The sequence below is a fragment of the Amyelois transitella genome, chromosome 2, assembly GCF_032362555.1.
Source record: "Amyelois transitella isolate CPQ chromosome 2, ilAmyTran1.1, whole genome shotgun sequence".
In the NCBI taxonomy this organism is placed as follows: domain Eukaryota; kingdom Metazoa; phylum Arthropoda; class Insecta; order Lepidoptera; family Pyralidae; genus Amyelois; species Amyelois transitella.
In genome coordinates, this window is record NC_083505.1 from 4,125,139 (window position 1) to 4,151,843 (window position 26,705).

At 36.5% G+C, this 26,705-nt stretch overlaps 1 protein-coding gene across 1 annotated transcript in view; it reads right to left on the reverse strand.

The window, feature by feature from the left end:
• The window catches only part of LOC106143210 (LIM domain transcription factor LMO4), an 84,578-nt gene that overhangs the window by 9,913 nt on the left and 47,960 nt on the right, over nt 1–26,705 (reverse strand). Inside the window, exons 3-4 of the mRNA XM_013345236.2 lie at nt 23,809–23,967; nt 22,402–22,591 (exon numbers count right to left, since the gene is read on the reverse strand). Of these exons, the coding sequence (XP_013200690.1) occupies nt 22,456–22,591; nt 23,809–23,967 (295 nt within the window). The 3' untranslated portion in view covers nt 22,402–22,455. The remainder of the gene's footprint in view (nt 1–22,401; nt 22,592–23,808; nt 23,968–26,705) is intronic.

Consider the following 26,705-nt stretch of genomic DNA (forward strand, 5'->3'; position numbering starts at 1 on the left):
TTTGATCGGTCACCCTTAGTACTGTCTTTCCGTATGGTCTTTATATTTTTAGTATGACTTAAGTATTATAACATTTACATATTGTAATTTACATAGTTGTAAGTTTTTTGAAATAGGCATAACAAGAAAAATACCTATACCTATACCTAGGTATTTTTCTAGTAGTTTTTCTTTTATATACAATTTTAATATACCTAACTGATGTACGCATCACTAGTATCATACCCTAAATCCGTAAAAACTCTTTTTAACATAAGGGCGTCATACTTATTTCATACGGGGAAAATTATAATTTAAAAAGGTTTAATTTTTTACAGAGAAGATGGGTTATTACATTCACGAACCCGCCTACTCATTTTAGATTAATTTTGTAGAATATGCTGTTTTTGTTACTTGTATTAATAATATTCTGATTTAATTACATCTCATTTTAGGGTTACGTACCTAAAAATAAAAAAGTAAAACCTTTATCACCTATAGGATATCGCTGCTCGCAATATACCAGAGTAATTAATTAGAAAATTTATACCGTATTCTGAGCTCAAAAGAAAGAGCTAAGATCATTTAAAGCGCAATCAAATGAAGTTAACATTAACAAAATAGTCCTAAACCTATACCTGTGAGTAAGTAGCAGAGGGTTAGACAGGGTTACCTCTCGGTCAATGGGTTACGAATAACTTAGAAGTCCGGCGTCAATAAAAGTGTAACATCAAAAATAAAAGTGTAATTATGTTAATACAGAAAATGTTTACATACATTTCCTCCTATATTAATACATAGAGCAACATATCACCCGGAGCACTAATGTTCAATATAACATACAGCGTGTAGTTTTTTCATCAGCCGAAATGCATTCGATCGGGGCATATCAAGCAGAGGAACGTGTCCATTAACGGCAGGTTCACAAAACACAAAACAGGCGAGGCGCCGTGCGAGAGGGACGACACGAGAAACCACTTCCGCGATGAGATGGCGCACTTCCTGTGATTGAGGACCGCTGAACCCCTCCACCGCCCCGCAATCCCTGCATTCAAACTTTTACATATACAACTTTTTTAATACGCCAAGTAAATTAGCTATTTGATAACAAATGTCGCTTTCATACGGACGGGCTTTCAGAAACTGCTGCGATTAAATCTCGTTTAACTACTAAATTTATGGTATTTCAGCTGAAATATTCTCGTACGTTTTAACTATTTCATTTCGCTAAAGTTCTGCAATGTTCTAGGATTGTAAGATCAGTGTTCATTATGGAAACGCGTATTTGTCTGTTTAACATCAGTGGCAGTGAAAGCGGGTGTATATTCGGTGTAATTTCCAGTGCATCCCATTCCATCTCTCTCGCTCAGCTAAGTAATGACTTAGATCCATTCCGGGGTAAATAGCAAATTGAATGTGTGCCCCTGCATACGGCCACCCCGTTTGTGTAGGGAGTCCTATGCGCTGATACAATTGTCCGTATCGACGAACTTCAAGAGATGTCTTTGTGGACGGTTTTTGTGTACATTCTGGTACTATCATTCATTTCTTTGACTTGTGGCTTAAATAACATTGAAGAGGAAAAAGTCATGAAGAATTAGAACAAATAAAATACTATCTCTAGATTTTAAAATAATTGCACCCCATTTAAAAAGCCTGTAGTAAATAGAGAAAACGTAGTAATTTCAACAAAATCCCAAGTTTTGGTGTGTTTGTTTTATGTGCAGCAGACTTGTAAAAATATGTTTTAAAACTAATTTTCGGACGGGCAGAGTAGGACGGGCCGCGTCGATAACCTGCTAGTATTTACAATGTTTTTCGCCGGTCGTATTTTTTGGCTTGTTTTACGGTCCGGGAATATGAAAAGTTTTGAGAGGCTCTCGTGGTGAGGCGTAAAGGCGGTTTACGATGCGTCTTCAAGTTGAATGCGCCACATGTTTTGCTGAATTTCCGCGGTATACCCACATTACACGTGCTATGAAAATTTTAAACGTCTCGCCTCCAACTAAAGCTGCACCGACCAACGCTGTCTGCTGGGAAACGGGCGCATAATGTGAACCCCACCTTTAGGCGAAATACTTGAGGGTTTCGTTAAAACCGAGATCTTTTTAACACCGCACAATACAATTTGGTCGGGGGCAGCTGCAAAAACTTTCTCGGTCTCGGGACAACAAAGAGACGTTCTTATAAATTCCCGATTAAATTTTGGATACGAGCGCCAATGAACACAAATTCGTAGAGTCGGTCCAATAAAGGACGCCATGCAACCGCGTTAGGAGGCCATAAACGAACGTATTATCCATGTAAGGCGGAATAGCCGTTGCACAATTAATTGTTTCATTTTGGGAAACAATTCCCGCTCCTCATTCAATTAAGAGCGGCGACTGCGGGGTGTGAGGCGGCGGTGCAGGGTTGGGTTGGGGACCCCCCGCTCATGAGGCGGACGTATTAATAGCGCCTGCAATATTGATATACTCGTATCGTATCCTACGTATCGTTTCGAATACGATATTGTTTGTTAGCAAATTCGATTTGTGTCGATCATAAATCTTGCGCCTTATGTTGAGTTTGGAGTTGATTGAATTCACACCGAGTAACGCAAGAAACGTGTCATATGAGAAGCGAATATATTGAAGAGCTAAGCAGTTCGCGTCTCCATTAGGCGGTCCTAAATGAATAATAGATACATGAAGCGAGCTGACGAGCGGCAGGAATGCTCAGGTGATGCTGAAATGGGACTCAATTAGCAAAAACACACAGAATTAAGAGAGACAAACATGTCGGGCGGGACACATGACGAGGCGCCCTCCTCAATCCGAATTTTATATTGCGCCATTCATTATTCATTGTGTTTGTCAAGAAAATTACTGTGGACCTTTTAATATAACTTCTCGAGTCGCACAAACGGAGCTACAAATTGGAGTTGTGAACAAGTTGCGGAAGTCGCGCCAGAACCATGCGATTAGTAGCCGCGTGTCGCGACTCGGCGTTGGCCGTCAAACAAATTTAATTTGCTGCTAAATTAATGCGGATCATTGGTCGCGTCCTAAGGGTGACGAATAAATTTGACTAATGATAATTCCAAAGCTTAATGTTCATTTCCTTTTCATAATCTTAATAGATCCGAATTGGTACATTTAATATGGAAGTTTTTTTCATTAATGATTGTTACGCGATTTAAAGGAACGTTTTATCCTATTTCTTGTGAATATCATAGAAAATGGCTTGACAAATTAGCAGAGACTGAAAATGTAGACTACATTGTAAATACCGGGTATGTAAATGAAGCCTTACATAATGTATTTAGCGGCCTTGAGTTTTGAGTTAAAAAATGTCGTAAGCACTCTATCATGTAGAGAAAGAGATAAATTTATTTTAATAAAAGAAACAGTAATATCTTTTCGTGCTTCTTTTATTTATGTTCTTTTATTGAACATTCACTTTGAAATGAGAACTATTTTCCTTGTCAAGATACAGAGCTCGTCATGCTTTCTCATTGACTAGACTATTTAATTTAAAAGACAGGAGCGTCGCAAGGCTTTCAAATCAGCGGTGTTGGCTGAAGATTCGAGAGCAATCTGTTAGATTGGTTCATTACGGCATCCATTAGTGAAGTAATGAGTCGCGATGCATACCACGACGTAGTCTGAGCAGACGGGTGGTCGAAGAGTTGCGGTTGAAACGCTGCAACTAGTCGTTCTTTGAGAATTATTATAATTTTAATATGATTAAATTAATTTGCTGCCAGAATGTACTTATAACATAACATACTTTAACACAATAATAACTAACACAGGGTTATTTTTATAAAGTACCTACAATCCTTATGTCAAGTGAATCAGTACACCAAGCTGAACAACTTTTTCTAAGGGACCAACCTCGAAACTATATACATCACACTAGTGCATGGATGTAGGCAGCTTAAGTTTGGTATTTATCTTTCTTAGAGAGTGTAAGATAGATATAAAAGTAAAGAAATTAGCAAAAAAATTCTTTAGGCGTTGTATTCTGGAGAATACACTTTTTAAATAAATACATTCTTTAATCAAAGTGAGATAATATTTGAGACATGTTAGTGATTTAAAAACGCCGTCGCTGCAACAGCTCGTCTGCTCTCACCAGCATTTAAGGCGAAAATTAGCTGCAGCTTGGTATGGAGGATTTCGAGTATGAATGCAGGTCGGATGCTGTCCATTAGCCTAATTGGCGACGGGGTTGCCCCACCTACAGCCCTTTGTTCCTCATCATAGTTTTGCCTAGAGCCTGGTTTGGCTTATACGGGCTGATTTTTATTTCGAAAAATGAACATTTGTGGTTACCCCAGTGAACTTTTTTGTGAATAGGTTACGAGTGATATTTTTTTATTGATCATTTATGAATTGAACAACTGAATACATTGCCATATTTTTTGCTATTTATGAAACCTCTTGTTTGTCTCATTTTTGCGTATCTCCGATTGCACTTTCCACAGTAATGCTTCGGGGTGTGGGTGCGACTTTATTCAATATTCACAAATCTATTTCAATGATCCAAACGCTAGATCGTAGGAGTCTTGCCGTTTGAAACTTGAGGACGACTAATGAGAAGCCTTAACTTGTGCTTATTCTCGCGGCGTTACAAAGGTGAGGGTGGTTCTAATTAAATGGTAAACTTTCATGACGACCCCCGCCCCCCACCACTCGACATCGCTAATTAATGTGCCCGTACCGGACTCGCCCTGCGATTTGGTACTACACACGTGGATGGCAACCATTCAAAACATCCAATTAATTATTACACTGTGTTATTGCCCGCAGCCCCGTTTATTCCAGTTTCGTCTAAATAGAAATTAGGAGGCATGTTTAAGTTTTACGTAGTGTAATAAATTATTACATCAAATTAGTTAGCGCTATAGTGTGACATTACGGTATTTTTAAAGCTTCTCAAAACTTTTCGCAAAAATTTTAATTGTTTATAAACTAAAACCGTCCAGTCTTATGACTTATAACTCTGTCTATTTCGGAAGAGAGATTTGGTATATATAAAAGTAAAAGTTATAAGGATAGAAAATTACTTAATACTAATAAAATTACGTTATAATACTAACTTATATATTACATTAATATTCAATAACACATTCCATATAAAAAAAACAAGAAATGTTGAGAACTTTCATACTTCAGAAGCATCGATACGAACACGGCAATCCTTTTAGTAAGTGTTAAAAACTACGCCGTGGAAGTCAATGGCGGGCCGCGGCTGCACCTGCCCCGCGGCTGGCCCGCTAAACGTATTGTCGTGTACCACTCCTCATGTGGTCGAACTATATCCCAACTACTTAATTGAAAACCGTAATAGAGATTCCGCATACATGGTAACCCTTTTGATCGGGATATCGGAGGTGAGCTCCCAAATTAATTTGCATCCTACAATTTACAAATTAACAATGACTACAATCGCACACGTGAATTACGGCTTGCGCATATTAAAGTACTTACCCCGAATTCAAAACGTACGCATTGTACGCCCCTTGAAGATCATTCTAAATTAATTCAAATCACAGTTAGTAATAAACGTCTGCGCTAGCGCCGCGGCATCTTCAGGGAACGAAGAATACGGTAAAATGTTCCAAGTTTCTTCAAGCAATCAAGGCTTAATACCGTAGTGAAGTTTCGAGTTGGGAAATTATAGGGCGCGGGGTGAGGCGGCGGGGCGGACGTCCGCCGCGTGTCATCTCGTAACATCAAAAATGCATTTAAATTCCGCGCAATAAAAAACAGCGGCGGGAAGTTTGTTAGCAGTCGGGAATTGAAGACGCAGCCTCCACTCTATAGCACTAGTGGTGTCCGGTCCTTTATGTGGCTTATTATGGAAATAAGTTTAAAAATACTAAAAAGCAAACGAAATAGCACTCGGGTGTCGGGGTGGGTTGTTAGTGCGAGCAATTGCCTCATTGTGTCGGCTCTCGAGCTCTCGATGGATTGTTGAAGCCTAGTTTCTGTTTAACTTTGAGTCTAGGTTAACTGGTGCCGCATTTTGTGTAGATAGTGAAGTGATCGTCGATTGTTTTGTGCTAAGTCACGATTGTATTATTTATCTTCGGCATTGGACAGGTTGTAACATATTCCCGCAGTCCCCTCGATAATGCGAACTTGATGTGATAATAAGCGCGCCCGCCGCCGAGTAATTGCGGGATCTGATAATATTGTCCGATTAGATTCATCTTTTAGCGATTAAAGGATGGTATATGGTACCCCAACATCAATATTGCCTGTTTGAGATGTAATCTCACATAATTACTTATCAATGAGCATGGTATGTTTACTGAAACATGAAAACTTAATTAAAAGTTTTTGATAACCTGTGTTCACGTTATTAAAATGGACATGAAGATATATTTTTTTTTGGATGAAACTACGTTCACAAAACAAAGCAATGTAGGTACTTCCCATTATTGTTTAATCCTCCTGCTGCATAACATCTAATGTTTTCGAGTTTCATTAGGTACGACGTTGCATCCGATTACGGACAGATTAATAATTAGTAAGCGAGACACGTGACAATTTAACCGGAAATTAAAATCGGTGCGGCAAACCGCGGATGTCATTTTGCAATAGTTTGTCCAATTTATCAGCTCCAAGAGTCGTTCGAAAATAATCGTAATCGAAGCGAGCACTGTGCCGAACAATATGGACCGATGGCGGGCTCTCTAATTGGCCCTTACCTGGAGCGCACTCGAGAATGATAAAGCCCCCATTAGCCGCCCTATTATTTACTTACTCGTCATTAGCGTAGACTTCATTAGGATAACGAGATAACGGAGCCCGGCTCGGGGGGAGACCCTGCATTTTGGTGTTTTCCAAAGAAATTCAAGGAATTTCGTCAAGACTGCTTCGTTATCGAGCGTGCGGCGAGAAAGAGCTAATTATTTTCAAGGATTCTATTTTCGTTGCGGAGTATTCACGGGCGAGTAGCGTAAGCGTACGACAGAGCATATCGTTCACATTATTGAGATCATATCGCCGCGTAGGAAAATGTTGCAAGCGCGGTGCGGTGCGGTGCGGTCCCACAAAAAATATACCGAATTTATTGTTAATTATAAAACTCGCGCGGCGAACATTAACGGCAGATGCGATGCCGCGATAGCCGCGCGCCTATTTATTTATTATTTAGATATCGGCCGGTGCGGTCACGACTCCATATTGTTTCGCTGTAATGGCATTAATGACCTCGGTTTAAAGTTGAAGTGTTAATTTGATTTAAAATTATGTCCGAGATTACAATCTTCACGTCCAACTTTTGCCCTAAAGCTTTAATTACAGAGGTGATCCCGATGGGGCGCGTGATACGCTGGCTCGCTCATAATATTATACGCCATGTTCATAAAGGCTGGACGTAAAAACACATCGGTTAGTAAACTTTGCTGCAATGCAGTTAATGTACACGCTGGCATTATAAAAGTTGAATACTTTAAAATTAACCATTTTAATTTCATTTATTTTACTGCGCCAGCACAATTTTACGACGAGGCGTTTAGTGATAAGTGACAAATTATGCAAACCGTAAGCGATATTAATGCAAATGGGTCTATGAGCGCTACTTGTTAACGGAAAATAATGATTTTATTTATTGTTCAATATTTACACAGTACATTTTCGTGTAAGTCGAACCTACGTTTATCTTTAAAAAATAAAATTAATAAAAAAGAAATTTGAAAACGTTATGATGACTGATCATCATCATCAATTTTGACGACCTATTTACCAGTACTTATCAATTCTTTTGTTTAAGATTGTTCCGAATTCTATCCTCATGTTCCAAACACTAGCACAGGAAAGAGCGAACGAAAGCGGTCGAAGCAAGCCGAGTGAGTTACGAGCGACGGCGCTCGTAAACGTCACATTAATTAGCATGCCACTAATGAGGAGTTATGGTGCTCTAATGAGAGGACGGAGACGTATTTATTAACGCGATTATATCGGCGTTTGCACGAACAGGGCCCGATTCGCGACTATAGTGTGACGTGTATTGCGATATCCGTGCAAGTATTGTTAAGAATTCAATTTTGCAGTAAGCATTGGCTTTCGAGCCGAGATCTTGCATCTGTATCCCTCTGTGCCCTCACAGAAAAAAAAGATAAAGAACTAATATGTATGTATTGGTTTAGTTAAAGTGCTTTCGGTGTTGTCAATAGGGATGGAAATGGTAATTATTAACCTAATGAATTTACACTAAGTGGGACAATCTAAGTGTCAAATTAGACGAAGGACTGGATTAAAAAAATTATTATAACAATTATAAAGCTTTAAATATATATACTGACTTATAACAGAAGACAAGTACTTAGTTTATTAAAGCTATTCTATTATTAAGGCATTTGCACGAACGGGGATTAACCCGAGACACCCGGAAGCGTGAAATGAATTGCACATTTGAGTAGTTAAAAGTTCTTGAAATGGTCCAATAGTTGCATTTTGTAAAAAGTTCAATATTAACCAGCTAAGCACACTTTGACCTTATCATTTTCTATTACTATTTCACAAAAAGATTACCAGAAAAGAACATATAATTTTCAACAAAAATCCCTGTTTTGACATGTGTAAAAAATAGCATAACAAAGAGCAATGATACACCATTACACGATACATTCTTAGGTTTTTAGGTAAGTGTGATTCGATGTAACAAAACCGCGGGAAAGAACAAAACGGGGTGCGAAAGGGGGTGCAAAAAGACGTTAATAATATTCGTCAAAGCACTCTGGTTACATTAAATCAATTTGCTCTTTCCGCGGCGTAAGTAGCGAACGCTGTAATTGATAAGTTGAAACCCTTGTAGCGAGCTAGAGTTTGGCACCGCTGCCTGATAAATACGGAGCGAACGGATGAGACACAGGTTATTAGTGTAACACGAATGAGTTACATGTTGTTTACCTAGCTAGAACACTAGTTTTATCAACTGATCTAAATTATTTGTGAAATATAAATAAACGATCTATAAATAATCTTTATTGCCTAAATAAAAATTGTACATGTAGTAAATCATACATTAAAAACCTATTCTCTGAGCAAAGGCGGACGTATCGCTAAGCATCTCATCTCTTCCAGCTAAACTAAGTCACTTGTAGACACTCAATTGTCTCAAAACTCGAAGGTTACATTCTGACATTTTGCATGGTTTAAGAATCTACCCGTCGCCTAATCGAAAAATGCTAATTTTATAAGTACATGTTTGAGGTATCAACGTACGCAGAAGCTTTACTGTGTAAAGATTCTGTGTGTCTGTACTATGATAATATAATGTTTATTAAAAAACCTTGAAATTGGGACTTATAAAGAGATAAAAGCTAGGCAAGATGATAGTAAGTAGTCATCGAAGTATCAACGATAGCCCTATTTCTGTACTATGTTTATTTTTCGCTCCGTTTCCACGTTTGCTTCGGCGCCCTGCTACGACCCGGACGTATCTTTTCTCTCTTTTCGTTAATCAGTTATTTTATTTGGTCAATGTGTTTGGGATATTTATTTTTGCAGTGAAACAAAAACAAACAGTGTTGCTGGAATTTTTAGTGGTTTCTTATGTAATCCTTAGTACGTTTTCTTTTCTTTGACTTACCATAACATATTAGTTGTTGTTATTATAACATGTGTGGCGTTGTTTGATCAATTACTCATAAAAATGTTACTTAATTTTGTTATTATCGTTTTCGTTTCAGATAAGCAGTGAAACTTTTTTTCTTTTGCCCTTATACGCATTTCGCCACTCGTGGCATCTCGTAGCACTTCGTAATAAGAGTATGTTTGCTACGACTTTTGTCAAAATTATAAATTAGAAAAAAATACCATGGCCATTTAAGTACATAAATTTAATTAACACTGTTTCAGTAGAATGTCCGAAACTGTAAAAACATATCTATTTCGACAATATTGGAACATTTTAATGTAAACTGATTCTTATATACTGACTCTTTATAAACCTCACGGGCAGACTTTTGATACATGTGACATACTCAGTCGTAAAAAACCTCGTATATAACATACTCATAGCGTATAATAAGCTATTAAGCTAAGGCCGCGGCACGACCTTGTAATTCGCAACTACGGAAAATATTAACCTTAAAAAGTTGAACATGCTCATTACTTGCCTACAGAAGTAGAATAAACATAAATTTACAAAATTCAAAAAAAATTCAAATTCAAAATTCAAAATTTTTATTCATTATTATAGGATATTATTATATCGCTTAATAATTGTCGTATGGTTTAACAACTTGGTTGACGTCAAATAAATTACTTAAAAACTAAGTTTACTGCCGCTTCCAAGGCGTCAGTGCAGAAGAAGCGGTAACAAACTGCACTGCAGCATTTTCATCAACAACGTCAACTTCACAATATTAAATTATACTTAGAATAGAATGTGGACGGGAGAATACATTGTTCACGGGAGATTTATATATTTACTAGCTTTTGCCCGCGGCTTCGCCCGCGCAAATGTATTTATATTATAAGGATACGCCATAAAATTTCACCCATTTTTTTATCCCGTATCGTGCGGGGCTGTTTTATGTTTATATTTGGTTTAAATTCATATGGCTTCTCCCGTCTTGTCCCGTCTCTTCTCGTTCTGTTCCGTCCCGTCCCAACCTGTTGTGTCCCGTCCTGCCCCGTCCAGTCCTATCCTGTCCCATCCCATCCTGCTTTCCGCAACTGATACGTATTTTTTACTAACCAATATTTAAGACTTCTCGCACTTCGACACCTATCACTATCAAAAATATCAAATCTAATCAACAAATCAAAAATTAACTGAAATAGAGAGTAAAATAAGTTAAATAAGTCAAGTTAAAAGTTAATGAATCAAACGAATAATAATTTCAAATCAAAATATTTGTAGTGTGTAATATGTTATGTAGTTTCGCGTATGTCCGCTAGGGGCGCTGCTAAAATTACACGATAAATTAAAATATTTTACGCTACCTAGCTAAATGACGGTAACGAAACCATAGCGCGATCTATGTCGATGCCAACGCCATCTATCGAGCATCGAGACAACTCGTGATAGTTAATAGAAAATAAAATTCGGGTGTTTTATTTATGCATACCGATTACGCCGAGATTTATGGACCGATTTACGTGATTCTTTTTTTGTTCGGTAGAGTATACTTTTAAGTTGGTCCCGTTGTTACCTAGTCAGGATCTGATGATGGAATACCTGGAATACCTCCAGGGAAATCAAGGGCAAACCTCAAATTTACAGGCAATTACGTTTTTGACAATTTCATAGATCTGTTTAAGTATTTGCGTCTGATAGTCATCATCCCATGTGAATGAGCTGATGATGGAAGGTACAACTCCTCAACGGTTAGGAGTTGAAAGAAAATTCTTACGAAGTTATACGTACATGTGAGGCTATTAGGTTGACCTGATAATAAAAAGTAAATCTCATTAACGTTAAGAATTTAGGTGAAAATGGATGCGGACAAATTTCGTTGCTGTTTGTATGGGTAGTGTTAACACAAAATAGGGATTTAAAGGCGTGATGTTATTAATGTTATGCATGTATGTTATTATGTATGTTAAAGAGACGACTGAAAGTTGTCATACAAAGTCTTTTTTTTTAAGGATGGGAAATCATCAAATGACCTCTCCCGCTCTGGGTGGAACGGAAGGGAGTGTCAGACTTTTACTGACTAAAACCCACCTCGTTCCTTCAGTTGCCCTTTGCGTTCCGGGGCCACGGTATCTCGTTAGAACTTTCCCGCAGCCCCGGCTCAGTTTATCCCGTTTCCCCCCCCTTGGGGGTTGACATTTCAAAAATCCCTTCTTAGTGCTCACTTATGTTACTAAAGGAACCTCTGTTCAAAATCTCAGACTCCTATACCGAGCGGTTTCGGCTGTGCGTTAATAAATCAGTCACCCAATCGCACCCCCTAAATCACGATTGGAGGGTAGTTTGAAAAACTTATAATGTCAAACGTATTTACTTGCCTATGTACGTGTTCATGCCAAGTTTCAAGTTTATAAACCCAAGGAATAAGATTTTTCATAGAAACGTTTTTACCCTTTTTCCCCCCCTTGGGGGTTGAATTTCCAAAAATCCTTTCTTAGTGCTCCCCTACATATCCCAAGGAACCTACATTCCAAATTTCAGCTGTCTACGACCAGTAGTTTCGACTGTGCGTTGTCTGTCAGTCAGTCACTCAGTAACGGAAGAGTTTTATATATATAGATAGATGAGATTTAATATTGAAAAAAGAAAAATATATATATATATATATATATTATGGATTGCCAATTTTAAAAAGATTTATGTACAGAGTGTACTGAAATTTTGATTTAAGTTCAAATTAAACTACAATTAATTACGAGGTTCCTGTGCCAAGCTCGAGCCAGATGTTTTTATCATTAAGGTAATCATCAGTCCTATAATAAGCCTTCCCACAAAGTACTTTCTTTACATACTCTTTGAATTTTCGGTTGGGCATATCAAGAACAGACTCCGGCAACCTATTATAAAATCGTATACAGTTCCCCATAAATGATTTACTGACTTTGCTAAGCCTATGAAATGGCATGACTAATTTATGTTTATTACGTAAATTTCTATCAGTTGTGGCACTAACTTTTTGAAAAAAACCTTACCTGTCATAACTCGCAGGTTACACGAACTGAGTCGTTTGAGATACGCAGTCTTTGCAGGGGAACCTAACCCATTGGATCATGGTTACACATCCAGCCGTGTTTAATCTGATGGTTTTCTCTTATAATCCTAAAACATATCACGTTTTTATCCCTTACGTGGTAGATAGCGCCAATGGTCACATGACTTTAAGTGGTTGGCTTCATGATGGAATTGACATTCTAATGACAGAAAAATTAATCTCAAGTTTCAAAGTTATAATCAATCACGTACGAGTGTCAATAAATATAAATAAAATTGTTTAAATATCTTATCATAGTGGTAGATATAAACGGTAAAAGATTATGAAATATGACACTCATAGTAGCAACAGTAATGGCCGGGTATTCGCTCCATTGATTTACTATCGGGAGTGCAACTGAGAGCAGCTTTTAAAAGTGAAAGCGTATCACAGCGACCGGATTGCAACTGCATCACCGGTTATAGAACACGGAGGTATCAATTAGACAGTTCAAAATGGAAGTAATGGGTTATAGAAACAGGAGGAAAAAAAGGTACCGTTCATTTCTTTATACGCTGAAAAAAGTTGAAAACACATTTTTAAAATTAATTTATCTCTTCTAACGGCCACGAGAAAGGCAAAATGAAATTACAGATGATAATAACTGAAAAACTATTTCTTTCAACCGCACTTAATTTTAGAACTATATTTTTCAATAAAAATACATTCATTTCCATTTCAGTACCGAAAGAAATGTCCTACAGCTTGAATAGCAAGGTATGACATGGCAAGGGACATCACGAATTTGAGATAAACGAATGCCGAATAAATTACAGTTATATTTACTAATCAAAATATCGAAGGAGTTTTTACTCCTACATAAATTAAGTGGTAATTTGTATGAGAATTCAACATCCGAGTGTATATTTGATTACCCTGTATCTAATTAAGGTGCATGTTCAACATTTTTCGACGTCGGGAGAATTAATCACAGAGATTAATTTAACTATAACTAAATACGTACTCAATGCACGCTTTGTCTCAAACAATGGAGCCTTTTAGATTTGCTTCCGCGAATTAATTAATTGAATCTAAAAGGCTTTGCAGTATCGGGAACTTACGCAAACAAACGCTAATTGCATTTCCACTATACTTATTAATTACAATCACATTTTCGTAATTCGCAAGATAAAGCTATTTGCGTAATTAAATTTTACGGAATTATTGGGTTATGTATATCTGTAGATATATAATTATAATCATATAATAAAGTGAGTTGGCTTATTAAAATATGCTATTATCATATCATAGTTATTAATATGATTTAATAGCAGAGCGAAAGGCAAACGGTTGCCGTTATGTAAAAACTTCAAATTACTGAGATAAGGAAGTTTGTCCACAGTCTACAACATAAGTAATTCTATTAATAATATAATTATTGCTATAAAATGCATCAGAAATGACAATATCCTAATTCACTCAGTCGAATGTAATCCATTAGTGTTTCCTCCCTTCCTCGGAGCACCCTCATCCCCCCTCCCCCTCCCTCCGTCTGTCTGTCATTCATTCATAAACCTCCATATCATTTGTATTGGCACATGTTTCATATGACTAATGGACGGAGCATATTTATTAAATATGAAATTACATCTTATCTATTTTTCATGATCGGTGAATATTGTAAAATTAAAAACTTTATGGTATACAATTAAAGCTTACCTTAAATTGTATACCATAATGTCAATTTACCTAAAAACTATCTAAAGTAATTTAAGTAAGTACCATATATTCTCAAAAAGGATATAAAATACTTTATATGAGTTTCAATATTTGTAGCAGGATGCTTCGACCTTTATATTTTGTAACATTTTGTACAACGTTTACAAAATGCTTTCAAATTCGAAATTTTTATTCATAATTATGGGACATTTCAACGTCACTTGATATTTTTTATATCTTTTGGTTTTGCACAACGTCAAATAAATTACTTAAAACAATTTTTAATGCTGCTTCCAAAGCTTTAGTGCAGAAAAAGCGGTAACAAACTGCACTGCAACATTTTCTTCTTTGTTACTGATATTAACATTATATTTTCATATGTTGATTTATTAGAAAAATATAATATCGAAAGATTTACGACAAGAATGCTTTATCATGACAAAATTAGTCATAAATAAACATAAACAATTAATGTCAGTCATTATCTTCATACAGGTAATGAAGTGTAATTAAATTAATATAAAACGCGGTCGCTGGGGGACACATGGAACAAAACAAGGATCGCACGGAAGAGTAACTCATTAAATTTAATATTTAATTCGCGGAATTTTGGAAGTTTTGATTATATAAAGTCATTTACCGTTTATTTTTGTGCAGTAGTTGTTTTTGGCGATAAATTTCATTAACGTTCTTGGTATGAGAGCAAATAATGACGTACCGTACCATTTTGAATATAAATATCTGTTAATATGTATGGTTTATGGTTCAGTACAGTACCTACGAACTATAATAGGAAGCAAATTACCTATTGATTATCAAGTCATCTAATATAAAAGTATAAGTTTGTTGAGAATTACCTTATAAGAAAAAAGATACAAACATTTTAAGACTGGATCAAATACAAGTGCCTTGAGTGCTATTAAAAGCAGTGATTTCCCTATGTCTTTACGATTTTGTAATGTGAGAGGACGAATGAAGAACGGTTATCTACCTGTAGAGTTAATTAATTAATCACAATTATGTTTAATTAAAAGGGATCATTGTTGGCTGAAATTAATTATGTCGTGTGGTTCCGCCATTGTATGGACCACCTCTTTGTTTCGTGTTTGTTGAAAATTATAGTGCAGGTAACTAGGCAACTGATAAGTTTTACTATCAAAGGTATTTGTAGTTCGTTTTAGAAGCGTTGGTATAGTAGATTATATTTGATAACCATATAATCTCGCACTCCTTTTTGAAGCTTCGTTAATTTTACAAGATTTTACTTTATTATTATATCAACCATACTCTTACAATATCTACTTAACCATTACATATTCAAAACCCTGTTGGATTTATAAAAAAAAACTCATTTATATAAATGTTTGCTCTTCCCGAAGCGTAATACACTTATCTAGAGGCTGCATACCGTTCTCACGAAAATTAAAGAAAGTAATCAGTGGAATTACACAGCTACTAAAATATGTAACGTCATAAAAGTATGGGGCCGGCTTCTGTCGAGGATAAATATTCATTATGACGGATCGGCTAACGTTTTAGCAAGATTAAATGCCATTAACCTACGCATCCCTATGCTCTCAACTAAATCAATCAAGTAAGTAGCTAGGTACTATGTTTAGGCTGTCTCTCTTCTTATTTAGAATATTGCTCAGGCATCTTGGTATATTAAGTTTTTTATTAGTTTGGTATTGTTTTATTTATAACCGAGGTGTATGTAAACGCGGCATCTAGTACCTAATTTATATCTGTATCTTAAGAATTATGACTGGAAGTAAATCCGCAATTGTGCATTTTTTATGTCTTATTATGCACTATTAAAACATTGTTATATACAATAAAGTATTTATAAACAAACAAACAATTATACCTATTACAAAATTAAACGAGAAAGATTATAACTGTATAATCTTACTCGATAAAAACAAGGAAATTTGTTGTGACCTTAATTTACTTTCGACAAAAATCATGTAAAAGTTACAAAACCCGCCCGTACCTCTCTGCGTACAAATTTTGACTCCGGTCTTACTTTTATTGGGATGACTACCATTTTTGCCCGACTAAAAACTTACTATCAACCGAAGAAATTCAGTATTTGTGTGCGTCTTGTGGCGTGTCATGCCGCAGTCGTCACACCAGCCAGTATGCAGAGGGTTGTAAACAGCGGTAGTGGGGGCCTCATCCGGCTGAGAGCTCTCGTTCGCCACTAATTAATTACTCAACTCGGTCTCAATTAAATTAACTCGAGATCGGGCATCGACACGCATTGAATCGACGCCAGCCACGATTCTATTAAGATCGTTAATGTCGATCAATTTTCTCGTTAGCTGTCAATAAAGTTATTAATACGAGCGAAAACCTCGGAAACATGCTACGGCTATGTGCGCAAAATATGATTATTATTTCACTACCATATAATTGACTTTTCTTGATGAGAAGAAAAACTAGTTTATTAATTGCAAACTAAAGCCGTAAGATGAAATTTCTTTAATTGTTTCTGAATAAACATTAAATTCATTGCATAATGTTAAGTTAAACTGTTTTTGTTACCCTCAAAATTCGCATCTCAAACACGGAGTAACACTAAAACTAAATTGGCCACTCGAAACTAGTTGAAGCGAGTTTAAAACTGCGCCCTTAGCGGGGCGGGCGCGTTTTAATTACGGCGTTTAAGTAAAAGCGCCACTGCGTCTGCTGCATTACACAGATTCACCCGCCAAAAGCCTCCACTTAGCTAATGAAACATGTTCGCGTATAGTGTTTTAACCGTCGTCAGCCTTCCAGCATTGTGAGCAGAGCCACCGGATTCGGACTCGTCTCCGCAAATCCTCATTTACTTGCATTATTTTAATGGAGCTATTGTGGGAGGATGTCCTTTGTTGTATGCGGATGCGGATCCAGTGCACCGGGCTGTGGGAAATGTGCCGTTGCATAAGTGCATCAGCGCTGCCCTAAATTGCGCGCCAGATCCTGAATTCTCTTTCATTGCAACTGAATTGGGTTGATTTTTGTTATTGTACTACGAAAACGGGGAACGGTAAAGAAATGTATCCATTAAACTAATTAACTGGGTCGAAGTCGTTGGGAGGCGGCGTCCGCGGAGAAATCCCAAGGCCCTCTAATAACTGGCTTCCCTAATAAGCTAAGAGGTTGTCTTACTTGTATAAAAATGCAATCGGCGGAGCAGAGGCCCGTGCCCGGCGACGTCGTTCAAACTTTTCAAATTTTCCACCAGCCTCGGAGTATTAATTTTAAATTAAAGGCAGACACGTAAATTGTCCCCACATGTGGACTAGCGTTAATTAAAGTTTTCTCTCCGTTGTCACATTTTTCAAGAAATTTTTAGAGTTTTTTCTTTGGGGATTTCTTCACGATAAGTTTAAAAATTGTGTATACATGTATGTACGTCATGAGTTTTTAAATAACATTCTAATGCAACACAAAAAGGAAAACGAAATAAATTAAAAAAGTATATTTATGAAATAAATATTGTAAACTGTTTATCATACCGTGCACTAATTAATTTGTTTCGTAAATTTGGTCCCCCCGTGTGCGGCTGGCCTTATTGTCACGGGCGTGATTAATTTCTAAGGCTCCTGACGCCTTAACTATTAACTACCGCCGTAATAACTAAACTAGACACGAACCCAGCCCAATGAATAAATTAAACACTAATTTCTTGACACACTTTGTGGAGTGGATAGCCTTGCCGGTAATTGCTGCAATATTATTTTTAAACGACCATACATTGCAGATTTGCTTGTGTATATGCTTCTACATATGTTGAATAAGATACAAGTAAACAAATCGTTGCACAAAATACATAAAGCGGAGTTTTTGTTTTTCGATACGTAAGTATTTGTCTATTCCTGAAATTCTTTAAAAAGGTCAATTGTGTGAATAAAAAACTGCCAAATTGAAAAAACAAAACATATTAAAATGATAATTGTTTTTTATATTTTTATATGAACATGTGTATTGTGCCTTATAATGATAAGGGTGTTTCAAATTAGTGTGATGTTCTCATTTAAAACATACTCAGCTTCTGTTGCGTTGGTTAATATTTGAAGTGGCGCTAATTGGCATTCGTTAATACACCAATTAGAGCTCGCAACGAATGTGTATCAAGAAAATAATTAGGACTATAGATTTAATTACGTTTTACTCGTTAGAAAATATAATTGGCGTAACTAAATGTAAGACATATTTGTTAGTCTTTGGTAATGGCTAATTATAAAGTTATGAGAAAACGCTATAGTCAGTAGTGAAGAATAAAAACAATATAATTATTGTTTTTATAATGGTCATTCACTTTCAGATATTTTTTAATTCGTTTATTTTATGTAAGTTGTTGGTACTGTCTACCCCACAAGGGATATAGACGTGACCATATGTATGTATGTATTTTATGTAAGTATGATCAAAAAACATTTTTTTCTAATAGACTTTTCCTGTTGTAGTTTAAGAAGAAACCTTGTAAAATGCATTTTTATAATCAATATATAATATATAATACTTCTGTATAGAATAATTCACTTTTTGTAGCGTCAGTTGAACCAGTAGTTAAAGTGTAGTAATTAGAGAGTATGGATGATTGGCTGTAGCACGCGAAGGCAGTGGGTTCGATGCCCAGTGTACTCTCACGAAAGGCAAAATGATTATTACTTGTAAAGTACTTTGAGTAGTATTCTTAAATTATTAAGGTTTAAAAAATGCAAACACAATGAAAACGTAAGTTTAAAATCATACTTAAAGCGCAATTTTCTGTTGTTCCGTTATAGTATAAATATTCTGTACAAGCAGTAACTGTGAGGTTTACAAAATCATCTCAGGGTCGATAACAGATAAAACTACTTGACAACCACCATCGATCATGTCCAGCTCTCAACATCGATAAAACCATTGTGGACTAGAAGTCATTGAGACGGAATGAAGTAACAAAGCCACGACTCAGAGCTACAAAGAGTTAGATCTCCCACCTGTCCGGCGCACTATATTAGAGGATCGAGATCACAGGCCGCGACCCTCGCCCGCAGCGACGCCCTTTGTGGAAAGATTCCCAAAGCCACGGCGAGCGCACTTTGAAGTCGAGCCCGGCAGGTAATTTGGAAAAACGTTATTTAATTAACTTTTGACAAGTCGGCGTAATCGTGTTACAAAGCCACCTCGCCAAACGGTCAAGTCTTTGAGCATCGGGGCCCGCGCTCGAACTTGATTTTTACGCCATACCCACCATAAAGCGCTGTCATTTCCAGGTGCTTTCCAATTAACATTGCGCCTTTGACCACCGGCGTTCGCACAAACAACTACCGCCTTTGCCATTATATTCAACTATGTAGTTTTATTAAAGGGTTGCCTGTAATAGAGACGCTTTTGTGAGTACATAAGTATCGTATGATTTGTACATTTGTATTGTCAACACTGTAGTAGAGTGCGACGCTTGTTAATGTTAACGTTGGCTGAATTGTTGTTCCATTAAGTGCGGACAATAGTTTTATGAGTTGCCGAAATAAGTTTGGACTGTTTAAACTTCGAGATTGGTTAGCAGTGCATTTTGTGAAAACGCCGTAAGCAAGTCCGTGCCACGCCGGACGGAAAGAGAGCTCGCCCGCGGCTAGCCGATGGTCGCTCTACAAGATAATTAACTCTATGAACTATCGTACAACAAGGCGAAACTGCAATTAGAAAGCTTAGCGTTAATTAATATCATCTGGGCTGTTTGTGAGTACTGGTTACCTATCAATAAATAAGTATGTATCGTTTTAAGGTAAATTATGATATGTAGTCAGAAGTAGCTTGTTCCGGACGAGCGGCTGCGGCGGCGGTCCGGCGCTCGCGCAAACAAAGCAGTCTTTGTGCGATGTTCATTGAACAGCTTAATTGCATTTCTTCGCCACTTCTCTTTGCGGTGTTCACACGTCTCATAATCAATTTAATTTTTTAAACTCCGCCTTTTAAGAGGAATGCGTTTGAAATTAGATTTTTACTTATTTATTGAGAGATAATTAGAATCAATTTACGAAGAAAAAGTTTGCTGCAGATTAAGATCATTCATCATTCCATAACTTTTAAGATTTTGTTATTCCACCACTACGGCCCGAAGATAACGTGCAATTATTTGCCATTGTTTTGTTAGTATTGAAATCAGTACCTACTGAATTTGTTGAAACTGTCGAGGTGATGAGAATAGAAACATATACATATATGAAACATGAGGTTCGTGAACACTTTTATACAAATCGGGAAAAAAAACCTATGCGAACGAGTTTTTTTGATCAGTAATCCGAGAGAATGACAAACAGACGGCAAGCACTACTCCCGTCATACCCCGGCTTCACTTATGATTCTTGAATTTTTAAACTCTTTAAAAGGACGCGCATTCATTTCATTTCATTGTATTGCAAATGCAAAATGTTTGCTTTGAAGCGTGCTTAGTAAAACAAGGACTTCTTATGTAGGTACCTATTAATGTAGTTTTCAATAATGGTCGGTAGTATTTTATTATTTATAATAAAAGAGTAAATCGGTAGGAGATTCTATTCTATTCTGTTCTCATGATTTTTCGATATTACTTAATGCTTAATTCATAATTTTTTTTTTATTTTGACATTGTGTTTCATCAATACAGGTACGGTGAGGTTAAGTCTGCGTGTCAGTCACTTTACGACGCATGTTACAATTTTATCACCGTGTCGTCGTCTGCCACGATAGCAAATTAGATACGCACCTTAGCAGGGTAACTGGTACACTTAATTAGTCGTATCCGACTAAAAATTACTTATTACGAAATTCATAATGGTCGAGTCAATCGAGCGAGTCGAGTGCCAACTCAGTCATACTATTCTTCCTTCTTCTTGGCGCTTTTTTGACCCGTTTAAATCCTTATCATTTTGAAGTAGTCCGAAGTGCGACTTTTGTTCATGATCTTGGATTTGGTAAGTCAGTTTTTACACGACACGACTCGGTCTAACCTCCGCAACCATTGCAACTCATACTAATTAAATGAGTAGTATGTATAATATTTATTACATATTCAGCCAAACACATGTGAACGAATTAGGACAAACTAAACAGTTATAAAGCTCATGATAAAATTTTTCACCAATTAGTTGCTAGCGAAGTTGCTCGCCCTATGTAAATGTTATAGGCATTTATAAAAGACTTTAAAACAAGTAAGTGTCGATTTCAATGGGAGTAGGAAACAATTACAAACTAAGATAACATAGAATTAGGTTTGTTTTATGATAACTTAAACTATTATTAATCGTCAGGTATAATTACCAGTTCACTACAGGATAATAGAACACGTTTCCCTTGGCAATATATTATTTAATAGAAATTTTCGAAACCAATATAAATTTGTTTTTAAAGAAGAAGTACTGTTAGACAGAATTGGAATTAACAGTAGACTATCTAATTTACCGTAATAATTATAATGAAATAATAAATTGCACCTCATCATGTACGTGTAAACGTATTAGAAAATTAATTGCATTATTAATCTTTCGGCCATTTTGTTACGAGCACGGGTTGACGTCATTCAGAGCGAGTGGTAGACTTTAATTAACGTAATTAATTATAATAAACCTAATCAAGTTTTAGTCACGACATATCCGTCACTATTAGAGGTCGCCCCGCCCCCGCAGTCTTCATTGAAAAAACCCAATGAATCGAATGGACCGATTAGACAATCGATCGAGCATCGGTTGAAACGATTAAGATCAGCGATTGTGTTGAACGTGGTCCGTTTAGAATATAATGCCTGCTTTGAATCCGGTTTAAATCGCTTGTATGGCGAATGTTCGCATTACTTACATAAATAGAATTAATTAACGATAGTGGTATTGTTCGGGTTATTATAATTTTAAATGATATGGAAGCGAGCCTTGCCTAGAATACAAGAGAGTGTCGAGACGATGCAAGATGGTACTTACAAACACAGAAAAAAATTTAATAGTACTAGACTTAGTACCCCCTCGTATTTGCTTGTTAGTAACATTTCATCTCATTTCCCTATTGAACATATTTTCAATTATATTATTAATGGCCAGTTAAAACATTTAAATATGGAATACGACTTCGATACATACCTCCTCATAGTCCCTATGCGAGTGTGGTTGCGCAGGAGGCGCGGGCGCCGGGGCTCATTCTCTCGAGCGGCGCGGACGGCCCACCTTGCCCTTGCGCACGGGCGCGACGGGTCCTGACCCGGCGTTCGCACTCTTCATCAGCTTTTGCCAGTCCTGCTCGCAGACTAGTGAACCCGCGAGCATATAATACCTGAAAATTGTGCCATTGAAGTAATGATTTTTATTAAATAAGGTATAAAAGTTAAACAGAATTTGATAACAGGATACACCAGGATCAAACTCAAGCTGTATATCCTCAAGCACAGAATACATCTGCTTCAAATTGGGTTGGTTCTTAGGTAGAGAATATAACTTTTCGATTCCCATTTTCCCTATATACCTTTGCTTCGTTTACTCACACATATTAATAAAAAAACAAATTTTCTCCTTTTCACGCAAACACACGCAAGTCAGCCCAGTCGGTTGGGTTTTTATTTTTGATCTGAGGTTTATAAGTAGCTATCTGTAAACAAATTAGTTTTATCTGACATGCCGTCCTGAATACAAGTATATATGCTTGAAATTGACTGGACACCTACTGAGATGCTCTCATTTATCTAAATTTACGAATTAAAGTATTTTGCTTGATAATAATGATGCTAAAATTATTCGTTCTATAATTGTTGAGAAATAACAGTTTTGAATCAAGTAGTAGAGACGCGCATAACATTTCACATAACTGATGAGTTCGAGAGTGATACTGATACATCATTTCTCGATACTAATTAACTAGTTTGGATCGTGATGGGCTCATTCATTTGTTGCATAAATCCGTCCGCTCTCGTTGCGCGGCGAAGCGCAAGCGTTGGATAATGTCTCAATGACAAATATAAATAGAGTAGAAGTGTTGCTTTATAACACGTGTTGTTGAAATAAAAAAAGTTTTGACAAAGATTTTTTTTATAACCTGTGGTTTTTTAATTAAAAAAAAAATGGTACTGTTTCTAAACCTCTTTGAATATATCATAAAGTTTTTAAGTTATTTATCTTGGGTTTATCAACTTAAGATAATATTTCTGTTTTATAAATATATTGTATTGTATATTGTTATACAACAAAAAGGTGCTTTTATTTTTCTATGTGATAATTATTTTTAGGCATACCAAAAACTAGATTAAAATTAATTATATGATATACCGTACATTAGGTAACTCTTTGGAAATCAAATGCAATACATAAAAATTTGCTGTAAAATAACAAAACTGTTCATTTTATTTGCAATTTTCTGATCGAGATTGATAAACAGCCTTCATTCATTAAGGCGTTAGTAAGAACGCGAATTACGAGTTCGTAATAGATATAACGAATAGTAAAACTTTTAAAGTAATGTTTATTGCTTCTTATTTTAAAGGCAATATTTATACTAACCTATCGCCTTGCATGAGGTGTGAACCACATTTGGAGCACGCAAAGCATTTTATGTGGAAGACGTGTAGCGGCTGCTGCGGCGCGTTGGTTCTCATCACAAATTCGCTCGCCGGAATCGCTTGTCCGCAAGCTGCGCACGCGCCGCCTGTGCCGAACATTCTGGAACAAAATACAATCAATCAGTAATCAAATTACTTAAATGATGACTGAGGTATTTAATGTGTGATATACAAAGAATAGCAGAGGTGCACCTCTGGATGGGCGAGGACGTAACCGGGAGTAACGCCAGGCGGAAAAAAAGACATACGAATAGCATGTTATAAATTGGAATTGCAGTCCTGTATTTTAACATGGCGAGAGCAGCGGTTGGATCGCTTGGAGAGTAATTAACCCTAATAACTAAACCCTAATTTAGTTCTAAAATTCTTAAGGGTATGTATAAACAAGGTTAGCACGAGATGACCGTTACACTATACCTCTCTTTCTATTTTATCTTTAGATATCTGTGAAGACTTAAACGATGCCAAATGGAAACTGATAAAGCGTTATCGACTGCGTAAAAAAGGCTTATTGGTTTTACAAGAACTTTAAAAATATTTTTTTCTTTTCTGTATTGGTGCCGTGTGGTTCCTGGCACCAATACAGAAAAGAATAGGACCACTCCATCACTCTCCCATGGATGTCGTAAAAGGCGACTAAGGGGTAGGCCTATAAACTTGAAATTCTTCTTTCAGGCGATGGGCTAGCAACCCGTCACTATTAGAATCTCAATTCTATCTTAAAGCCAAATAGCTGAACGTGGCCTATCAGTCTTTACAAGACTGTTAGCTCTGTCTACCCCGCAAGGGATATAGACGTGATTATATGTTTAAAAATAATTTAAATGCGATATTGTTATAATATCTACGTTAACTTACAAGACAAACAGTATCATCTTTCGTTTGCGCAATATTTTTCATAATTCAAGGTACTAATTAATTTGAGAGATTACCTTTATCTATCATTAGAAACATTCTTCCCTTTAATAGTCTCTATAATTTTAATACGAGTGACTAATAGTGTACGCGTACGTATCAATTTATAAGAGCGAGTTGAGCCCGCTTGACCCATGATGCCTCAGTAAGTGGCCGTGTGTAAGGCAGTTCTATACATTGAGCCAACGCGTTGCGCCAGCGCTGTCGAATCCCAACAATCCGTGGAAAAACAAATTTTAGAAGAAAATAATAAGAAGATACAGGTATACTTCTATATTAACTTTTTTTCTTCTAGGAATTCCGTATTGCTAGCATAGCAAACCATTAAAATTAATGTTTTACTCTGCTAACATTATGCCATTTTCTTGGCATGCCAAGCTGCCGTGTTAACAGATGAATAGGTTTGGTTTTTTTTTAATTTAGCTATATAAACGTCCTTTTCTAAATTCGGCTTTGGTATCGTTTGAATTTGAATTGTTTTTTGGCGATTTTTGTTTTAATATAAAAATCAAATGCGGCATAGTATTTTAATATACGCGCGCGAGTACCAGCTCCAGCTCAACGCTCGTCAAATATCTTCATTTTGTGGTTCATTGGCTTGACCAATGTGTACAGTTACCTTACAAAGCTGCGGTCCATTAAAATACGACGATAATGCTCGTTAAACAGTGATGAATGAATAATAAAGGTAAGCTGAGACGTCAGCAATAAATCACTTTGCGTACTCGTACCTAAGTCCTAAACTTAGTATATATTCTTAAAATAACATATGAAGACAATAAAAGTATTTTCGGGTTTACATACAAAGAAATTGCTTCTATAGAATTTAAGACTGTATGATTGACTAAATTTTATCTTTAGATTATTTAAAGTTTACATAATGGAAAGTATCACGATTGAGATCAACTTGGCAAAAAAAAGTTCTAGTGAAAAAAAGTCCTAACATAGCGACCATCTTTGACGTGAAACCAGGAGGGGGATGGCAAATGTGGTAGAAGGATGATCTGAGAAAGATGGAATGCAGCAACTGGACCCTCACTGCCCAAAATAGGGATAACCGAAATGGTAGAAAGTGAGTGAAGAAGAAGAACGAAATATCAAACAAAATATAACTCTATCTTCATTTTAAAATTAACTGCAGATTTGTGTAGCTACAATGACACAAGATTGTCCGTCTCTTCCCACTTCTTCCACCCTGTCCGTGGGAATAAGAACCGCCCGTTTAATGGCGCTATTTAATACTTAATGAGTCATTATTGCGATGCTATTAGCGTCGCGGCCGGCCGCATTATTTACAACCCTTGAATATTAATAAATCTTAAATAAATCGCAACAATCCACCGAAACCAATCAAAATTTAATTACTTGCGCTTCTTTTGTGAATAGAGTAAGTAATAAGCGTACAGAAGGATGAAAATAAAATGACTGTTTCAAACCAATTTCTTCAAAGAGGCATTATTAATGAGTTGTTCAGAGACTTATTTAAAACTATTGCTGGCGGTAGTACATGTAACTGGCATATATATGCCAGATATCAGCAAGTTTATTTTCCGATATATATTACTGTAAATGTAGGTGGAACTATTTAATAAATAAAAAAAAGCATACCGAAATTACTCTGAGAAACAAAGCACGACAAATATCTAGTGGATTGGCCTCATTCAAACCCATCAGAGGGATTCTATAAACCACGATACCATGAAACTTTAATTCTGTGGCGTACATATAAATAAACTTAACCCCGAACGAGTTCAAGATAAATTTGAAAGTCTTAAAGATAAATTCACTTCAATCAGCGGTAGCAAATAGGATTTGATTTCATTTACTCCGGTAAGAGGGTTTTCAATTAAGGAGCGCCGGCAAACAGTATCGGCGTATGAAGGTAAAATTAATTAAACCCAGCCAAGACAAACATGTACGAAT